The following is a 13,673-nucleotide window of genomic DNA, read 5'->3' on the forward strand; positions in this document are numbered from 1 at the left end:
GTAACCAGATTATTGTAAATGACAACGGTTGTACAGTCTGTATAATATTGTTATGCACAATATTATGAATATTTGTACAAACGGTCACGCATCGTATGTGAATTGTTCCCGACTTTTGTGTGCGATGATGCGAATCAACCTTCTTCTACAGATTTCTAAATAACAATAATAGCACACATCAGTTTTTGTATTTATATAAAAACATGTATACGGTGTATATAATATAAATGTATATTTTTATATGTTGTCAAAATAAAGTTATATGGAATCTATAGGTGCATGTTTACATTACTATAGGCCTACTTCATCATCGGTAGTGGAGCTGAGTCCCGACTGGATGACAGTTTCTCAGAAAAGTGATCCGTAATTGTTGTCCGAACATATTGAGGCCTACGGTACATTAGTCCGGATGTGATAATACGCTTTATCAGCAGATTGTGAAGTATAATGCCACTTTATCAGTGCACATCTTGCAAATTAAAAAATACCTAAAATGAGGGAAAGAAAAATTAATACTAAAATATTTGTCATGTTTGATTGGGGACTTTCGTGCTCAAATTCAATGAGCTCTTTTGCATAATTACTCAACGTTCAATCTGATCATATAGTCCGTGGAGAGGACGTGTAGAAAGAAGTCGCGCAGACCTGGGACAAATTACTGTTTTGTGATACGACTTGCTGGTAATATGGCCATTAAAAATTTTTTCCAGTAATTTTTGTCACCAGTTTGCTCAGGTTAAACACTTACCGATAATGATCTTTTAGGATTAATGATATTTGTTATCAGTGTTCTCTCTTAGCCGTTCATTAATAAATCATGTCCAACAAAATGAGCATGCCCAGTCCGAGTTTACAAATTTCCATGATTTCTGTCACAAGCCGTAGATAGTTTCCTAATTCTTCGTTCGTCCTCTCGAATAAGCGCGGCGCAGAAATATACTCTTACGCCACCATTGTTATTGAATTTTGCTGTGGAGTACAAAAATAATTCAGCGGGAAAATAAACATCGAACAAACAACCCTGGAATTTTGTAATCATCATGGCTCGCTGATTCTAGGCCTATCGAGATTTTGCAAGCTTATTCTTGTTTTAACTGGTTAAATCACGATTTATGATTATATATATGCAGGTAAATTATTACTGGTTCAAACACCTTTATCATTGGTAGTTTTGTTGTATGACTTGTGAAAATATTGAAAATCTTTTGCTTAGTTTTATTTGTTTCCGCGTGTGTTCACATTATTTATACATTATTGGTCGGTTTTGTTGGTGAAGAAGTGTGTTCCGTGCGCGTGTGCATGTGTCAAGAAACCCAAACAACGCTCTTTGGGTCATCATCAGGCCTAGAGCTAAGCTGCTGCTGTTTGACTTTGTTTGTGGTGCATTGTGTGCTGTAGTTAATAATATAAGGCTAAGCTCTAATGTATGAACAGGTGGGATAATATTTTTAGTAGTGTCAGGGAATAATTTCGCCAGTGTAGCATAGCAAAAAGCTATACAAAACAACCTTTTTGCTACACATTTCTACAGGATTAGGCCAAGTTGAGCCGCCGACAAGTTGAGCCGCCGCCAGAAAAACGTTCTTTTCTATGAAACGCCAAATGCTTACTTTCGCCGGTGCTCGTTTCTATTTAATAGAAGTTCTATTTATATTAATTATTAGATATAACGATGTATATTCCAGGGCATCACGTATGCAAAACCCAGGAGAGCAACAAATCGCTCTCCTCAAATCACCGAGGAGAGCAATTCGCTCTCCTTGCAAAAATTTTAAATCGCTCTCCTCAAATATCAACAAATGTATACTGTACCTCTCCCCTAAAATCCCCCACACCCACCTTTACACACAGTATTTTCCGTGGGGATCGTATTATTCTACAGTAAAAAAACTCAAGCCAATTTTTTTTTTATGGCCTGCCTGGGTAGATTGGGTTTCAGGAGCCTGGAGAATCCTGTCCTGGCCAACTATATGCCTTTAGCCTAGCTTTTCTAGCCTAGCTTGTTGGCCTAGAAATCAGACAGAAAACCTGAAAAGTATTTACCTGCAATTCATAAATTATACAATTCTAACATGCAACAGCCATTAAAATATTGATAATAAGTTACAAAGTGTCATTTTAAAATAATTAAGAAAGATATTTGATCGTGTTTACATGTGTCACACATGGGCGCACGCACAATAGGGGAGGGCTGAGAGAGCTTCTAGAAGATGCTGACGTCACACGTCAGCACATGTTTTGAGGAGGATTTGAGTGACCAAAATTGGTTAGAACTTTCGAAGAAATAATCCATCTTCAAAATGACATAATTAAAGCAACCAGCAGCTAAGCTTTTTTAAATAATAAACATTATATTTAGGCCCTCCTATATTAATGTTTCCTTTTAAAATTAAATATATTTTATTAACTCGTTCCATAAAAACATAAAGAGAAAAATTATTGGTTGGGACATGATCTTCCTGTAAAGGAGGTGTTTCTATGACACCGTACTGGTTGCACTATGAGGCGATGAAGTAAACTCGCCCTTGAATCGAATGCGTGCAGGCAGGGGAATCCCCTTTGTTGGTACCTCGCACTGTGAGATGGAGCGCGATGAATTGCTCTCCTGTTCGAAGGCTCAACTTGTCGGCGGCCCAACCGGTCATATCCCATTTCTACAATTGTGTAGCAAAAAATACAATACAAAACTATGTTTCTTGACTAAAAAATCAGTTTGATTAGCAATTTTGCTAAACAAAATTTTCAGATGAAATTTTTCCCTGAGTGTCAAACGTGTACAGTAATTTGATTTTTTAGTTAAAGATGTATTGTCCCTTTGACTAATGCACTTGTCAATTGTATGACCCACTATACGACCCCCGGGAGAGGTGCGTCATTTGTCCGATGTGCGTCATACTTTTGAATACCATGACGCACCCGTGCGTCAAAAAGGTGACTTACCTTTAGGTGACCATGACACACCCATTTTGACGCACTGTGACCATGTTGTTTATGATATGGTGGGTGGTAAAGTGACGGACATTGACACACCTTGTTCATTGATGTGACGTACCATCTAGGTTTTTTGACGCACCCCTGCGTCAGTAATTATTTGTAAATGACGCACCCATGACGCACCTCTCCCGGGGGTCGTATAGTGAGTCATACAATTGACAAGTGCATAATTCCAAAAAAAAAATAAATAAAAGATTTCGAAAAAAGGTGGGTCATTTTGAAGTATCATAATAGTTATTAACTATCACCATAGTTGCCATTTCTGGCATTATTATGCTTTTTGGCATTATTTGGAGGCCCACGGCATCTGGCATAATGCCGCGGCATTATTTAGCCGTTTTTAGCATAATCTGGCATAATTTTGTGTTTTTTGAACAACCAAAAAAATAATATACCACAGAACAAGAATAATATTTGGTTAATCTTGCAATTGCGTGCATATCACCTTGCACAATATCATATCGTACAAAACAGGTCTGTCAAGTTTTTTCCGTACAATAGTTCCTCCATCCTTTCATTTCGGACTCAATCGACTTTTCTGATAGGCTGGCAGGCTTCTGCTCAGAAACTACCGTGTGTGCGATAGTCAGCACAACGAAACGCCGAGAATAGCCGCGATTGACCGATTATGTTGCTCTATTACAGAGATCATGCAGGTTATTGGATCCCCACAGATGATGTAGAGAGAGGGGGGGGGGGGGTGGGAGTTGCAGGGTAGGGGCTGATGACATTTGCAGTTACCATTTTCGCACCCCAGCAGATATTGGAAATTAAATTAGTTATTAATACACACAAAACGACAGGGGATACAATTTTAGGCTCTATTTTGTGTCAGTTGGGGTTTTACAGACGTTTTTTAGACATGCAACCGTTGGTGGTGCTAATTAGGGCCACATTTTGGGGATTTGGCATTATTTTTCCCAATCTGGCATTATTTGAGATGGGCTACGGCATAATTTAAATTTTATCGCTGGCAACGCTGACTATCACCAAAAAATTTTCGAAAAAAAAAAAAAATTTAACTGAAAACAGTGAAATACAGACGTTTTTTTGTTTAAAAAATAACTTTTACTTCCAATCAAAGTTTTCAATCAAAACATATCCCATAACTTGGCTACTCTGTATGCATAATCATAAAACTTCCTCATGATCTGTGTGAAAATACCTTCTTAACCGTGACGAGTTGTAAACAATCCTAATTTAGCATATACATAATGCATACTCATGGTTTGAAATCTTTGTTTACTTTCGCTTGTGACGATTTTCCAGATGAAATGTATTCAAACTAATTTACCTGTTAATTACGTAAACTTGTTGTTGTTGGCTCAAATTTTCGACTTAAAAAGTGAATAACTTTAATATTACTTTGATATGACCACTTTAAATTTAGAATACTGTATTTTGACCTTCATTTTTTTTGTGTTTCAAGGGACAGTACATCTTTAAAAATAGGTTGTTTTTTTATTTTTAATAGTATTTTAGAATGTTATGTGTGCTGGTGGTCAGGATAACTTTTTTTAGTTCAATTGAATGTGACAAAAATTGATCTAGCCTAGGCCCCATATATCACAGTATGATTTAAAAAAATTATAAACATTTTTTGGATCGCCTAAATCTAAAATCAATCGAAAATAACACCAAAGTGTATAATAAAAATTGCGAGTGCATGACACCACGATAAAAAACGTGAATCAACTGTTCACGACTGCAGCAAGGTGGTCTCCATAGCACAAAAATCGTGTATTTGATAGTAGGCTTCACATATTGGTCAACAACACTGGGTTTACCTATATAGATTTTCATTTGTACAGTCGACTCCCCGCCTAAGTCGAATTCACGTAAGTCGAAAAATCGCGAAAGTCAAATTTTTAGGAAAGTCCCAATTCTTTCCTATATATTACTGTGTATAATTTATATTTGTAAGTCAAATTTTTCTAAGTCGAAATTTGTCTAAGTCGACGTCTTTTTGCGGTCCGAATACACACATTCTTTAGTGATTTATATCGTATAAGTCGAAGTCACAAATTACGCGGCAACAACGCGCTAAAAAAGCCGATGAAACGTACGTAATTCGATAAACAAACAACAGAGGGGATAATGTGGGACCATATCGGTTCTCTCAAGCAGGTTGTATAGTATAGGCGGCGTCCTACAACACGCGCTAGTGTATAGTGTATGAGTTGTTTCAGAGTTGAGAACTTGAGCGGCGTTTTGTGGTTACCTATTTTGTGCTAGACAGATGACAATAAACAATGGATACCGATTTCGAATAAAAACCGAAATGTATTTATTATACGTTTCTGTATTGTTTCGGACTTAAACCATAAAAGAAAATACAGTTTATCATTGCCGATAAAGAGGCTTAGCATTTATTAGGCCTAGCTAGCTAGCTAGCTAAGCAAACTCAATTCAAGAAGGCTCATCGCGTGGGCCGCGATCGCGACAGGGCAGGGTCCACTAGGCCTAGCCATAGCGCGGCTAGTGAGTGAACCTAGGCCTAGGCCTAGCATTTTTTTGGGCAAATCTGTAAGTCGAAGTTTATACCGGTCCCATTAGATTCGACTTAGGCGGAGTCGACTGTATTAAACAATGATATTTTTATCACCCTTGAATGAAAAATATACATACATGATTTATGCACATGTCAATTGTATGACCCACTATACGATCCCCGCGAAAGTTGTGACATAGATGCATCATTTACAAACAATTATTGACACAGTGACAGGGGGTGCATAAAAAAACATAGGCCTATTGTACTACTGTAGATGGTACGTCGCATCAATGAACAATGGTGTGTCAATGTCTGTCTCTTTACCACTCACCATATCATGAACAACACGGTCACAATGCATTATATTGCAAGACTGTAGCCAGTGGCTAGGGATCAAGAGACCCCCTCCCCCATATCTTTTCAATAATAAACCATGGATTCAGTAATGCTTAACATTGTTCTGAAGGGTTTTTAAGGGGGAATTTTTTTTTTGGGTGTAAAACTGTAAAAAATATTGAAAATAAACACAATTAAATTACAATTGGTTACAAGTCAACAAAATACTTTGTACACTAAGTTGTATTGTAGATAGGTCATATCTATTCTATCTACAGATAAAAATGTGTATGTGGCTGACTTGGTGTTAGGGTATTCAAGGAAAAAATTCAATTAAATTTTGGTTTAAAAGTGTCATTGCAGAAAAATCTGAATTGCACCAAATGTACATTCTAATATAAACATTAAAAGTATAAAAATGTATTAAATTTCCATTTAAAAATTCTTTCATAAAAATAGCAAATTTACATACAGTACAAACTAACATTCGAGTCAAGTGGGTGGGTGAGTGGTTACTGGAGGGGTGCCGCAAATCATAATATTGGCACAGGTTCAAATCTCTCCTCGACCATAGTTCTGGTGGTAGGACAAGTCTTCTCGGATAACGCCATTAAAAAACGAAGGTCCAATGTACATATATGGCTGATGTGTACTATAAAGAGCCCAGGGCATCTTTCATGATGAGTAGGGGGTTACACTGTGTCTTGGTTCAAATTCTTCCCCTTTTAGTTTTACAGCAGTTACAGTATTATTGGTGAGGGGGAGGGGGGCCTGCTATTCACCTGCACCCAATCCCAGTATACTGTAGGTTCGTTTCAGCTGCAATAGGGATTATCAATCATGCCAAGAACATTACATGTACGTTAAGAATATCACTTAAATAATATTTGATTCCAGACAAATTAAATTTATTAAAATAATATGGTATTGTTTAAACTAACTGCACTGCAACATCAATTTATTTTATTGCATTGTTGCTTTCTTATTTGATATTAATAATTTTCACCCTGTCAGTGTCACACAATGACTCCTTGCTGAGTTCACTTTTTGTTTTATTTTGTTAAGGTGTAATCTACAATAATTCAAGATGTTTAGTGGTGGGGCAAATAAAAGTGGATTTGGAACAACTGGGAACACCTTTGGTTCAGGTGAGATGGCTAATCAATTAATTGATAATCAATTGATAAGAATCAATAATGAATTGATTTGTTTGTGATTGGAACAAAACCCAAGTCACTGGAAAATTGTGGACTTTGAAAATCACCCTATGATATGCAGTAATAAAAATAATAGTTCATTCTTATACATTGCATGTACTGTTAGTGTAAGCAAGCCCTCAATGCGCTGCACATTATTACCCCGGTCATTTTTTTGATCAAACAAACATGCGTCGTATGGAAACATATTCCCATAATAATGCAGCTAGTAATCAATTCAAAGTTGTGTCTTGATCTAATCCTTGTTCGTTTTAATGGAAAGTGTCCTCTTAATGGAGGTGTCCTCTTAATGGAGGTATCCTCTTAATGGAGGTATCCTCTTAATGGAGGTGTCCTCTTAATGGAGGTATCCTCTTAATGATCCTCTTAATGGAGGTGTCCTCTTAATGGAGGTGTCCTCTTAATGGAGGTGTCCTCTTAATGGAGGTGTCCTCTTAATGGAGGTGTCCTCTTAATGGAGGTGTCCCCTTAATGGAGGTGTCCCCTTAATGGAGGTGTCCCCTTAATGGAGGTGTCCTCTTAATGGAGGTGTCCTCTTAATGGAGGTGTCCTCTTAATGGAGGTGTCCTCTTAATGGAGGTGTCCTCTTAATGGAGGTGTCCTCTTAATGGAGGTGTCCTCTTAATGGAGGTGTCCTCTTAATGGAGGTGTCCTCTTAATGGAGGTGTCCTCTTAATGGAGGTGTCCCCTTAATGGAGGTGTCCTCTTAATGGAGGTGTCCTCTTAATGGAGGTGTCCTCTTAATGGAGGTGTCCTCTTAATGGAGGTGTCCTCTTAATGGAGGTGTCCTCTTAATGGAGGTGTCCTCTTAATGGAGGTGTCCTCTTAATGGAGGTGTCCTCTTAATGGAGGTGTCCTCTTAATGGAGGTGTCCTCTTAATGGAGGTATCCTCTGAGTATGGAGGTATCCTCTGAGTATGGAGGTATCCTCTGAGTATGGAGGTATCCTCTTAATGGAGGTATCCTCTTAATGGAGGTATCCTCTGAGTATGGGTGTTCTAAAGGAAGGGTCTACTGTATTTTATTAGATGACTTTAAGTTCTTATAATGTACTGTACATTGGAATTTAATAACGTTGATTGTTTTTAGTGACCATACATGTATAATTAACATAAAATTTAAATTTTAACAGGACTATTTGGTGCGAACAAGCAAACAACTGGTTTTGGAAGTACAAGCGGATTTGGAGGTCAAAGTTCAGGAACTGGTCTTTTCGGCACAAGTGCAAACCAATCATCAGCCGGTACACTGTTTGGAACTGGAACTGCCAACAACTCATTCGGTACTGGCAGCAATACAGGTATGATAATTACAAGTTGGGATATTTTAGGCACATGGTCAAGGATTACCAATTAGTAAATAATAATGACTGTCAGTGTCTTATCAGATGTTATAAAGCGTGGTTCCCACTAGAACACAACGCAGCGAACTGGGAACCGACGACGTAATAAGGTTGCAAACATCGCTATGAAAAATCAGTTTGATTTCACGCAACAGCGCATAGGCAAAACACTGGAAAACTAGTACAGCGCATACTTAAAAGTAACCAGGTAAAAGTCTATGGCATGCTAACGTTGACGCGCAACAAGCAGGTTTGATTTCACGCAGGTGGGGGAAAACACAATTGTAGAAATAAATATCATAAATAAATAATAAAAGGGCATTTTCTTATGTTGCGTTGCTTTGTGTTGCTAGTGGGAACCACACTTAATCCTCCTGAATATAAATACCTTTTTTTTAAATTCTATAATGCCACAAAATAATTTCCACTTACGGTAATGTGCAATGCCAACACTTTTGTTTTGGCCGGGATGATACCATATTTTTTACTGGTCTTTTAGCCTAACATCGTTCGCCCGACTTTTTAAATTTTCTCTAGGATAACTTTTTATGCAACACAAACTACAAAAAAAACTCAAACATGTGAATAAGCGAACTTCATATACATCACTATGCAATCATAATTTATTGATATTTTCTTTTGAACGGGAGAGGAATCCTGATTTCCTCGCCTCGTTTTGTCTATAATAATAAATACTCAACAAAACATACCCCCACCATCGATATTTAAACTGCAGATGTTATGTTAGCATGTTGTTTGTAGGGTTAACACCGGAGCTGTTCATTAATTTTTATATCAAGTGTCCCTTATACAGTACTAGAACCACAAGCTTACTGTTTTTAGCTCTGTCTACCCTATCATCAGACTAGTTAAATGACAAATAAAAATGTGATGTGCCCAAATATGGTAGTGATATCCATGACATCATCATGGCCATATATGAACATTTTTTTGTCACATAAAGTTTCATATTGTAAACGGAGCTGTATACTTTTATACTACATACTAACCAATTCATAAACAAATCTTTTCCTTTGTTATGAAAGGATGTGTCATTTCCTGCCTTTGTTGTATGCTGCCCTCTATAATATGGTTTTTCCCATAAACAAAATATTTAGTAGTACTGTAATTATGTTTTTATTAAATTACAGCTGTCAAAAATGTTATTTGAATTTACTGTAAACTATTTTGTTTGTCTTATTTCTAAAGGGAATTTTCTTAATAATTTATAATTTCAAATTCTATTTCCCTTTTCTGTTGATAGAGTTAATTTTTGCGTGGGAATGACATTGCTTTGATTCGTGACAATGACAGGTTTAAATGTGATTAAAAGTTAAAAGTCACAGAGATAGGTGTTCTTTTGTGTTTTTTCTGCTACTACTAGTCCGATACAGATATATAATATATATGAATTGATTATTCATTATCAGGGGTGGAACATCTACACTGTAACATTTAAACTACAGTGGTCAGCAGAGGCCAGTTGAAATTTAAATATTGTTATCCTTTCTAAAAATTGCTGGCCCTTTATTTTAGGAAATACTTTTTTATGGTGGTGAGTGGGAAGGAGACACTAAATGATCTCCCCCGACATAACTAATCAACCAATCACATTACAAGGATACACTTTCGTATGTTATAACATTTTCTACTGTTCTGTTTAGGTTTTAGTTTTGGAAGCAACACTAACAGCTCAGCGGCAGGCAGCATGTTTGGGGGTGGTACCAACACTGGGGGTGGCACTGGACTTTTTACTACCCCTACTTCAAATACCTCCTTTGGGTCCGGTGGTGGTTCCTCCTTATTTGGAGGCGGTCAAAAATGTAAGTAGCTAAGCTTTTTATTTCCAGAAATTTTATCCACTATGTTAAATTAAAAAAAATCTATGGCCAGGTCTTATGGTAATATAATAATAGTATAGTGACTATTAGTAGGTATCCCAATGAAAGCGCACAGAGGGGTATCACTTTTGAAATATTGACGAAATTCGAAAAAGTAGTATGACTTTGATGTTAAATAAATCGTATTCAATCTTAATTAATACTTACAAAATTTATATTGTTTGAAAATACTTGTTTTAATCTATGTATAAGTGTGTTTATAATTAAAATTAATGAATTAGTTGCCGAGAAAATGCGATTTTAAAACGGTTCTAAAATCCCGTCGAGCCGATTTCCGCGCGTTGAAAACCTCATCGGAAAATCCCCATCAGTTTTCAAAACACGATCGCACGATTACCATTGGAGCTAGCGGATTAATTTTTGTTGTATGTTATCAGGCTTTAAATAAGCTTTAATTTGATACGAAAATCGTCTTCTATAAATAGGTTTTTCGTAACGAAAAGTCAATTTTTGTGACAAAAATCAAATTTTGATTCACCGTTTATGGAAAAATATTATGGATTTTGGTATTAAATTATAGCTAAATCTACATTGAAATCGATAAAACATAGTTTACAAACGTATTGTGCATGGTAATTGAGCGAACTACATTTTAAAATGGTGCATGAGGCGTAAATCCCGTTCAAAATTTTAAAGATCCAACCATTATAATCCGGTGAATATTGTAGTGAGTAAAATATTGTACTCTAAAATACGCGCGTGTTTGTTGTGGCGTTTTCCGTTAAATACATTAATGCACCCTATCAGCGAATGGTACGTTCCATATTTTGAACACGTTGTTTAGTTTTCCTCGCTCGAGTTCGACCGGCTCGACGCGAGATGTGTGACAGCAGCGATGTCGGAGATTGACATGTCCTTTTCCGTCGTAGAATATCTGGTTTTACACATTAATTTAACAACTTACAATTGATGTAATGTGCGGAAGATTTATTATGCAAGTATACAATGCAAATGCGTTAGGTTAAAATGTACCGAGGAAATTTATTAAGCTAATTTACCAACGTTACATTTGACTCTGTATACGGCGGCCGAAAGTCATTAACTGCGACCGAAATACTTTAACGGAGCGACTACTGATCGCGAGTAAGCCGTGACTTGGCCTAAACTTTAGCTCCGTATTTCAATTTAATAACGTAATAATACGAAAAGAAAACAATTTTTATAATGTTATATATACTATTCAGGTAAACAATTAATTGTTTTAATTAACATTGATTATTTTAAATGAGTTTATTTTGACCCATATTGTGCGTTTGCCTTAAAAGAGCATATCTTACTTAGCAGCCCGGCTTAGATTTGGTGTCCTAATCATATGGACCTAAAATCTTGTTTTACGTATTCAAAAGTTATATATAATAGTATTTATGATTGAAATTATAAATATAAAGTATATTAAAATATTCTAATAATTATACTTACCGAAAATTAGTGTAAAAGAAAGGAAACAGTACACACCGTTTTTAACATACTTTTTCATTTTTTCTTTTTATAATTTTAAATTTCACCATTAAAAAAATTTTTTTTTTTCATATACACATCTAAAATATATTTATTAATGAAATATACACTACATTCTAACAAGTACAAAAAAAATTAAATGAATTAGTACAGTAGTTCAAAAGTTACAGATCATTGAAAAATAGCAGTTTTTTCATTTTTTAGGGAATTCCAGCAAAAATGGGCGTTAAATGCTTTCCTACCACTTTGCGGACCAATAATTTAAAAAATAGGTTTCGTTGAGGCTCCAAAAAAAATAGAGTTGTACAACTCTGTGATATCTATAGGTTTAACAAAATTCAAAACTTTTAACTAATTATTGTAAAAGTTATAACCTTTTAAAAATGCTTCCAATTTCAACTGCAAAAAAACACCATTTTTAGGCAAAAAATCGTATATTTTTTTACCACTTTAAATAACCATAACTTTAGAACGGGTAATCGGATTTCAATCATTTAAATCGCAAAATGCTAATTACATTAAGTTCTTTATGGTTAACTGAAAGAAAATGTAAAAAAATTAATCTGAATTTTTTCATTGGGATACCTACTATTAGTAATAAACAATTATCTTTCTTTTTAAACAATTTTCGATAACTGTAGTACATAAGTTTAATCTTTACTGATGAATTCAATGTCTAATCTTGTAAAATGAATATTTATCAATGAATATGAATAAACATAGTATTTAAATGAATATTCATAATGTATAATTTCAAAGGACAAGGTTATTAGGTTTGCCATGTGGGATTTCTTGTCAGCTGGTTGTCAGCCCTTTACGGTACTACATAGGTTTTTACTCTCGGTAGACTTGGCGTTGGGCGTACAAGTACCGAAGCGTTTAAGGGTGGAATCGGTGACTTCTGTTCTATAATTCTTTTATTATTTCCTATGATTCAGTGTCCCTTTTCCCTTTTGACGTAGGAACATTCTACTATTAACGCTTTAATCTACATAATGTACTCATTTCTTTCAGCTGCGTTCGGTGGGCCGTCGAGCGGTATCTTTGGCCAGTCGTCTGGCACGGCTGCGCCGTTTGGCCAGGCTGCTGCAACCGGCGCAGGGGGGATGTTTGGGGGGACAACAACGAGTGGATTTTTCGGTGCAGCTTCAACACAGCCTATAAATGGGACAACAAAACCATTTCAGGTAAGAGTAAACAATAATTTAATTTTTATTTATCTTTTTTGTTTACATTTGCAGGTATACAATTTAATTTGTTTAATTCTCATAAATATTAAAATAACTTAAAAAAAAAAAATAATACATAGCCATGTAGGTCACACTAAACACATACCTTAGATTAATATTTGTTATGATTTAATTTTTTTCTATAGAATAGAAGTGTTTAACAAAGTCCAAACAGAAGGTTATAAGAATGTTGCATTTTATTTTTATTTAAATAAATATTAAAATGAAAATTAAAGGCTACAAAGTTTTACAAAAAACATCTTTGTTTTTAATTTGTTATTTCCCATTTGTCTGGTGTAGCAATTACCGTCGTAAACCACAAACCCTATTTCTCATTTAAAAAAAGAATAATTTTTATTGGACAAAAATTACTGAATCTTGGTTTAGTTTATTGTGTAGCATTCTTATTTGTCTATGTGATTGATGGATCAAGGAACCACGGATGGGCTAAATTAAGGCACTAGTCATGTGCTAACCTCTAAATGGTAATAGACACACCTCAGACATGTACAGTAATCAAAATAATAGATATGTGTATAGTGAGTATGAGATGAAAATATGGCTGGGAAGAGTAGGTATGGCAGAAAAAATATTTTCAATCATCCATAAGAAGGATCACTATTTGTGTACATGTAATAAGTGTTATTTCATTCTGTCACATGGTTTCAGAGCTCTTTCTTTTCAATTTATTTCCACAAAAAA

The 13,673-nt window shown here is 35.5% G+C and overlaps 1 protein-coding gene across 1 annotated transcript; it reads left to right on the forward strand.

The window, feature by feature from the left end:
* The first annotated feature begins 1,009 nt into the window (after positions 1-1,009).
* LOC140049833 (uncharacterized) lies at positions 1,010-13,132 on the forward strand. The gene is made up of 6 exons (XM_072094780.1): positions 1,010-1,130; positions 6,890-6,972; positions 8,174-8,341; positions 10,048-10,206; positions 12,757-12,929; positions 13,118-13,132. The coding sequence occupies exons 2-6, from the start codon at positions 6,912-6,914 to the stop codon at positions 13,130-13,132; spliced, it is 576 nt and encodes a 191-aa protein (XP_071950881.1). The 5' UTR covers positions 1,010-1,130; positions 6,890-6,911.
* The last annotated feature ends 541 nt before the right edge of the window (positions 13,133-13,673 follow it).

Source organism: Antedon mediterranea, chromosome 5 (genome assembly GCF_964355755.1).
Source record: "Antedon mediterranea chromosome 5, ecAntMedi1.1, whole genome shotgun sequence".
Lineage (NCBI taxonomy): Eukaryota > Metazoa > Echinodermata > Crinoidea > Comatulida > Antedonidae > Antedon > Antedon mediterranea.